The sequence below is a fragment of the Neospora caninum genome, chromosome II, assembly GCF_000208865.1.
Source record: "Neospora caninum Liverpool complete genome, chromosome II".
NCBI lineage: Eukaryota > Apicomplexa > Conoidasida > Eucoccidiorida > Sarcocystidae > Neospora > Neospora caninum.
This window is the reverse complement of record NC_018387.1, coordinates 900,850-908,403: the sequence shown is the minus strand read 5'-3', so window position 1 is coordinate 908,403 and position 7,554 is coordinate 900,850. Positions and strand designations below refer to the sequence as shown.

Below are 7,554 nucleotides of genomic sequence, written 5' to 3'. Positions count from 1 at the left end.
CCCTCATCTGGAGAAGGCGAAAACGCCAAGCAACACAACGTCACCTGTCGCTCCAGCGAGGCAGCGAGAGGTCCGTCTTCGGCGCCTGGCGAGTCGCAAGCACACGGCGCAGCGAAAAGAGACCGACGAGGAAAGCCGGAAGCGCATGAAGAGGCGGCAGGCGCCTGGTCGGAACCGCCAGGCGTCGGCCCGCTTGTGACAAGGCGCTCCGCAGATGATTCCGACGGGGCATATCCCTGTTCCCTTGAGCCGAGAGGAGCGACACACTCCTCGAGGCCTGCGCTTTGTGGAGAGGCCAGCGCTGCTGTCTCCCTGCCGTCGGAAGCAACCCGCGCCTCTGAGGGACGCGGCGTCGCGGTTGCTGACTGCCAGCCCTGGTCGCCTTGGCGCTTCCGACTGTTTCTCGCTAGGGCTGCGCATGCATGCAAACACCCAACGGCCACGCGTCGCCACAGTGCGGCAGAAGGCAGAGGATCCGAGGACGAATAAGGGGAGGGCGAACGCGCGCACGGACAGAGCGAGGGCGTAGACGACGAGGAGGCAGAGGGGATAGACGAGAAGCCCAACACAGACGGCGGAGACAAACAGGCCGAGGACGAGTCCGGAGCGTGTAACTCTGGCGGATCTTCTCTGGGGAAGGGCGCGCTCCGGCGCGTTCCTCTTCCCGAAGCCGCCCGATCGACCTCGCACGCCATCTGCGCATGCAACGCAGAGGCTGTGAGGAGATTCGCGAGGTTCAGAGACGCTGCGCCAGCCCCGGTGTCTTTACGGGGAGGCGAAACGGAAGCCGCTGAAGCCGGAAGAAGATAGCGGGGCGGGTGCTCCGAATCTGGAGACACCAGAGACCTCAGGTACGCTGAGAGCAGCGGCGTCGACGCGTGAAGAAGACGCGAAGAGTCCGCAGTCGCTTCCACACGGGACAAAGAGAGAAGAAGAAGGGAAATGTCACGGATCGGGGGAGGAGATTCGGCACAGCGGATAGAGTCTGCCAAAGCAGGCGGCCAAGGTGGAGCCGCCGAGTCAGCCGAATCAGACGAGGAACGGGACGAAACGGGCAGTCGAGTCGAGTCAGCGGAGGAAAGATCTGAGGCAGGAAACGGGAACGCGGACGAAGAGGAAGAAGAGAATCGGAAACTGGTTACTGAGGCTTCGCATACACTTAGGAGGCAAATGCGGTTGAAGGCCTCGAGAAGCTCAAGAGGGGGACGGAGATTGAGGCGGGCACAACCTCCAAGCACGAGTGCGAAGAGGAACGAGGACGCCTCCCGAGGAGTTGGAGAAGCGAGATAGTTCTTCGTCTCCTGGAGAGGTGAATGGCCGCGAGCAGGAGATGCAAGTGCAGATGGAGAAGCTTCTCCTGCCTGGGGCGAAGGCAGACTGGAGAGAATTGGGGCTACAGAAGGAAGGACTTGGTTCTTTTCACAGGCAGGCGACGTGGCGGAAACAAAAGGAAGAGAAGGACGAGAATGGGAATGAAAATCACCAGGAGAGGGAGCAGACAAGGAAGAAGGCGGAGGACACGGAGAAGGAGAGGAAGAAGAAGACAGAGAAGCAGGGGAAGAAGACGACGGAGAAGGAGAGAGAGAGGCTGCAAAAAGGGGAGCCGGCGGCTGTCCCGGTGAAGCCCATTGGGAAGGCCGACGAAGAGAATCATATTCTGTGTCTATTTGCGATGCAAAAAGGCGAAAAAGACGAGGAAGAATGAGAGAGAGGACAAGCGGAAATCGCTCCTTTGCTCGGGGGTCCAAAAGCGTTGATATTGCGCTGATACCCCGGGCAAGAGAAGATGCGGGCGGAGTAGGGGAAGCAGACGGAGACGAGGAAACCAGAGGCGAAGGAGAGGAGCGGTAAGGAGAGGAACGTGAGAGACCGGGTCCTCGAGAAGGGGGTGAAGGCGTCGCAGGCGAGGCGAGTGAGGAAGGAGACGAAGGCGCGACAACAGGCCATGCGGCGGAATGCAGTCGTCGAAAGAGACTGTCGATGAGGCGACGGCGTGCGCCCCAGAGAAGAGGCAACCAAGCAGAAGAAGCGCCTGTCGAACCGAGCGCAGGAGGAGGAACTGGGGACGAACTCAAAGAACAAGCAGGAGACGAAAGCGTGGCACGGGAGGACGACGGCGAGAGAAACGAAGACGAGGATGGAGCACGCGCAGACACTGCGGGAGAAGCAACGTTTTCTAACCGGAGAGAGGCGAGACTCCAAGCGAGGCGGAGGAGCTGAGACAGAGAAAGACTGGACGACCGCGCAGCGAGCGCATGCATGACTTGGAGAAGAAACGAGGGCGAAAGACTTGCCTCTGCGGAGGAGTCTGGTAGCGACACCGAGGACGGAGACGGCGAAGAAGAGACAGGCGACACGAGCGGAGAGGCCGCTGCGGGAGCAGAAGCCGAAAACGAAAGAGAAGATTGCGAAGTAAGAGGCGACGGAACAGCGTACGAGAACGCTAGAGAAGATGGAGAAGACGAAACGGCGAGCGAAGACGGCGGCGCAGGCAATTCGGCGGCACCACAGTGCGGTGTGTGTAACTTCCAATCCAGGCCTGTCGCGCTCGCGTTTGTTCCGAGGGTGGGTTCCCTGCATGGTTCTCTCTTTTCGCGTTCGTTCGTTTCCCGCGTGTGGCGTTGCAGGAGAGACAAGAGAACATCTACCTGAAGACACGCAGCGAGCGCGTCATCTCGCGCCAGGCTTCTCTCTCGAGGGATGTTGGCCGGCCGGCTCGAAGCAGCGCTTCGAACTGCATGCGCCTTTGTTGCTTCCACTTCCCGCTCCCCTCCCTGAGCCGCGCCTTCGCTGCTTGCCTCCTGAAACCAGAGTCCGATCTCGGCGTCTTCCTCCACTCGAGTGTCGCCCTCTCCCAGACTCGCCTTCGTCGCCGCAGAGCCGCCAAGTTGAACGGGGTTCTTCACTCGGCAGCCTCCGGCGGCGTCTCCCCTGTGTCCCTCCATCTCTCGTTGCAAAGCGGCGGCGTCTGCCTGAACCGTACGGAGTGTCTCCTCCGTTTTTTCTTCTTCCTCTGGTGTCCTCTTCACGCCGCCAACACGCACTGTAGCATGGCACCCGCCAGGGCTCGGTTTGATGCATGCAGCGAAGCCGCGGAGAGACCCCGGCGGATCTGTGGAACCGCAGGAGAAAAAGTGCGCATTAGATGGAAGCAAAGAAGAGCCTTCGCAGAGACACGAAGAAGAAAAAGAAGAATGAGAGATGAAAGGAAGCGCTGCTCGCAACAGCTCGCACGTCTGGGAAGCAGGAGGCGGAGATGCCCTCGAAGCGGAGAAAAGAGAGAAAACGTTTGGAGAGACAGTGGACATGCTGTGCTTCCCCCTTCGAGATAATACCGCCAGAGACCGCACTGGGGCAGAGAGCTGAAAGGCGGAAGAGAACAAGCTAGTAGAAGAGAAGGGATTCATCTTGACAAGCGGCAAAGTAGTATGCAGATGTCTAGCGTTCTCGGTCTGCTGCCTTCTCTGTCTCTGGGCGTTCGACGACTCTCTCCATTTTTGTTCACGCTTTTTCCCCCCTCACTCCCTTCTTCCTTGGTTTGCTTCCATTTCAAGGTGTCTCGAATTCGTGTTACTCGCCTATCGCGTCCTAGACGCCTCACCCTCCACATGTTCATCTTCCTTCGGCTGAACATGACTGCCTCCTCGGAGAGAGGCATCGCTCTCTTCTTCGCCTTATCTCCTCCTCGCTCCCTCTACTGACGGGAAAGAGCCATGTCCAGGTATTACCACCTCTGCTTCTCTTGTTATCTTTCTCTCTTCCTCTCTCTCTCTTCCTCCCTCTCTCTCTCTTCCTCCTTCTCTGTGTCTCTCTGCTTCTGGCTCCCTTCTGAGTTATGTTGCCGCTTCTCCGCTCTGTGTTATCCTTCCCAGGTCGTTGCCTTGCTGGGTCTGCTCTCTCCTTCTTTCCGCTTTTCGACCGTTTTTCTTGAGTCTCCCACTTCTCTCTCTTCCCGCCGTGCGTTTCACCGGCAATCTCAGGAAATTAAACCTGCCTGCGTCCCTGAACCACGAGCCTGGCCAGCATGCGGCACCGCAGAGAAGACAACAAAGCCGAAGATGGAGGAAAACAGAAGACGAGACCAGAAAAGGGAAAAAACTGGCGGTGATAACGACGGCTCTTTCATGAGAAAAGGGACGGAGGCCGTTTGTAGTTTTTAAGCGCGACAGGAAATGAAATTTTGTCGCTGGCTAGTTTTCCTCACAAAACCGACTCAAATGCGTCGATGTGTGTGCGGGCTGCATGCGCATGCAGCCCCGAGAAGTCGTGCACACTGCGTCTCTCCGCTCACTCCCAGGCAAGACACAGGGCGTCAGAAATCACGACCAGCTTCGGCCCATCTGTTTCGTTTCTGTTTCTCTTTCGTCAAAAGAGGGGAACAGTGAGGCTCTCTGACAGAACCCTCTCTCTCTCTTTCGTTTGCCTTCTGAACCCGCGCCGCCGTACCGCCCGGTAGACAACGGCGGGTGATCGACAGGGACAGGCGGCAAAAGAGAGAAGAAAGACGAAGCGCAGGAGTAGCAAACGTCGTTTCTTTCGTCTTCCTTCGCTCCGTTCGCTTCTCGAGAGGAAAGAAAGTCTCGAGGGCCTTGCCTGCAGCCTCTGCCTCTGTGTCTCCGTCCCCTCTTGTACGCTATAGAAGAGAGAGATCATCTCAATCCTGTCTCTTCGTCTTGACTGCTCTTTCTTCGTCTCTTTTCTCTGCTGGTTCTTCGCTTCGTCCTCTCTTCTCTCGCGCCTTCCCCAGGCTTCTCTGGCCCGCCTTGTGCACCCTTCACGGTCTTCCTTCGTTTTCCTCTCGATGTGAGCGAAGCGGGCGAAACGAATGCTTGTCCTTTCGGTTCACCTCTCGCCTTGGAAAGAAATCGCATCTGCGTCGTCAGCGCCGCAGCGGCGAGAAAAATGCGGCCTTTGTGTCCGGTCCCTCGCGACGCGAAAACCACGGCGCGGGCTGAGTTTCTCTTTTCGCGAGAAACGGAGTGCACGAGTCAAGCAACGGATGCATGCGTTTCGACAGCCTGTCGCGAAAACCAAAGAGCCTCGGGTACACGTCTGCTCGGCGACAGAGGCGAGAAGATGGCCTCAGAGTCTTCCGACTCGCTCCGAGACTGACACAAATCTCCTTGCGCGGAATGAACTGGTCCGAAAGGGGCTCTCACCCCGCGGAGACACATGCCGAGTTTTTTTCCTCAAAGCGCAGAGTCTCTTTTGCGGTGCCCACAGAGACTCGGGTTGGACAAGAGAAGAGCGGGTGAAGCGGCGAAGGCCCCAGCGGGAAATCCGCTCTCCCGAGTCGCCTGCTGCGTAGTCGAAATCGAGGATGGAGGCGCCTTCAGCTTCTTCTCTCTCGCCTTGTCCCTTCTCCTTGCCTTCTGCTGGTTCGTCCCCGGACACCCACCTCGCTCCTGGGAGATGTCTTTCTGCCTTGCCTTTTCCTGCACGGCCCCTTACACCCCTCGCGCCTGGAGATCCCCCTGGATCCGTGTCGCGTGCCTCCCGTTCCTCTCCTGCCTTGCGCGTCTCTTGTTCTGTTTTAGATTCGCCGCATCTGCTCACGTCGCGTGACTCAAAGATGGACCAGAACCGACTTCTTCGGTCGCTCGCTCTCTACCTTCGCCTCGCCCTCCTCGCGCTCGCGTTTTCTCTTTTGGGGGCTTCGGCGCGCACGGCCTTCCCTGACAGCCGTGCACGCCCTCCGCGTCAGTCTCCCGCTCCCTGGTCTTCTCTGCTGCGTCCGATTCTGCCTCTGTCTCCTCCCTCTGTTTCACCCTTCTCGCGTCCTTCTCGCTGCTCGTCTGGTCCCATCTGCGCGGAGTCGCCTGCACGCATCTCGGCCGCCGCCTCAAGAACCGAGCCAGGCGGATGCCTGCCTTCCCGCACGAACCGGTCCTCTACCTTCTTCCGCAGCGTGGTCGGCGCTCCGTCCCCTGTCTGCGCCTCCTCGTGTGCGTTTGTTTCTCCCCTCTTCGCCTCTTCTTTCTCCCCGCCTCGGGCGTGGCCTCTGTTCGCTCCCTTCCTCGCGTCTTGCAACCAACCCACTTCTGCTCAGTCTCTCTGTCCGGCGTCCGCTTTGCGCCGTCCGTCTCCCGCCATAGAGTCTCTCTCCTTCTTCGCTCCTCAGCGCTCGACGTGCGAGGATTCCGGAGCCGCGCATGCGTCGCGTCATCTCCGAAGCGCGGAGCTCTCAGTTTCCTCGCCAACCCGCCTCTTTGCCGAAAAGGGGGAAGACCCGCAACGCGACCTCCATGTCGAGAACGATTCAGAGGGTGCCTTCGGCGAGGAAGCGCGTCCGGAAGCCGAACGTTCACTGGACGCCAGTGTCTCCGCAGCTGACAACGCAGAACGCAGAAGCGGGGCATGCGACGGCCTTGACAGCCGCCGTTCGGCCGCCAAAGACGGCGAATCCAGTGCGGTCTCTTTTGGAGACGCACCCTTCAGTGCATCTACGGAGGAAGAAGAAGGCGACTACTGGAGCGACGCGTCTCTCGTCTCTCTGCAGGAGGAACCTCGCTCAACTGAAGAGGGGGAAAGAGACATCGCAGACGCAAAATCCGCAGCGAGCGCGGCAGGCCGAGACAAGTCCGCAGCCAAGCCGTCTGAGGCGAAGTCCGCGGGGAAACGTGGACCAGGTCTGCGCGACGGAGACAGCGCGGATGGCCCAGACGCACCGAGACGCAAGAAGCCGAAGGAACAAGGAACAGACGAAGCGCGACAAGGGGAAATACCGGAAGAGGACGCGACCCTGACGTTCCTTTTCCCGGAAGAAGAAGAAGCCCGACAGAAAAACGTAAGATGTGGAAGCGCAACTGGGCGCACAACACGGACGCGCGTCGTCGCTCCTCTACTGTTTCCGTCTTCCTCGTCCTCGCCTCTTTCCGGTCTCTTTGGGCTCCACTCCGCGTCTGTGCGCTTCTCCCGGTCTTCGCTCGTCGTTTTCTGCTTCGCTGTTTCCCTGGCACCTTTCTCTTTCTCGCCTGCGTCCTCGTGTGTTGTTCACGTTTCAAGCGCGCTCTCGCTCCCCTCCTCGCCGTTTTCCCACGGCTCTGCTGCTCTGCTCTCGCTCTCGCCTCCAGTTGCGCCGGGACGGGAGCGCTCTCCTCGACTCAAGGCTGTTTCTCATTTTTCGTTCTCTCGCAGGCGGCAGCTGCGGCGGTCGCGCGATCCTTAGCCTCGACAACCAGCAAACTGTTTGCGTCTCTGCATCCGGTACGCACTCGCAAAACGCCAGAGCGACGGCGTCGAGAACCCCGTTCTTTCTCCGACGTGAATCTCTGCACACAGTGGAGAGTGCGGTCCCCAGCGCGCAACGGGCGCTGTCTCTCGCGCTCGCCTCCCCGCTTGGATTGCTGTCTCTTTAGAAGCTAAGGTCTGTGCTGGACCGAACACCCAGCCCCGAGACGCTGGGAGACTGGACAGACCCCTCCTGCGTGTGTTCAACTTTTCAGTCCGAGACCGCAATCTTTCGATGCAAGGCTCGTGTCCATCTCTCACGCGTTCTTGCGCGTCCCGTCTCCAGTGGTCTTCTCTTCTATCTTGCCTGCGGGGGGGGGGGGA

The 7,554-nt window shown here is 59.3% G+C and overlaps 1 protein-coding gene across 1 annotated transcript in view; it reads left to right on the top strand.

Moving 5' to 3' along the window:
- Positions 1-5,572: 5,572 nt before the first annotated feature.
- The window catches only part of NCLIV_005540 (hypothetical protein), a gene marked incomplete at both ends in the record, with an annotated part of 10,774 nt that continues 8,792 nt past the window's right edge, over positions 5,573-7,554 (top strand). Inside the window, 2 exons of the mRNA XM_003880064.1 lie at positions 5,573-6,787; positions 7,138-7,206. Of these exons, the coding sequence (XP_003880113.1) occupies positions 5,573-6,787; positions 7,138-7,206 (1,284 nt within the window). The remainder of the gene's footprint in view (positions 6,788-7,137; positions 7,207-7,554) is intronic.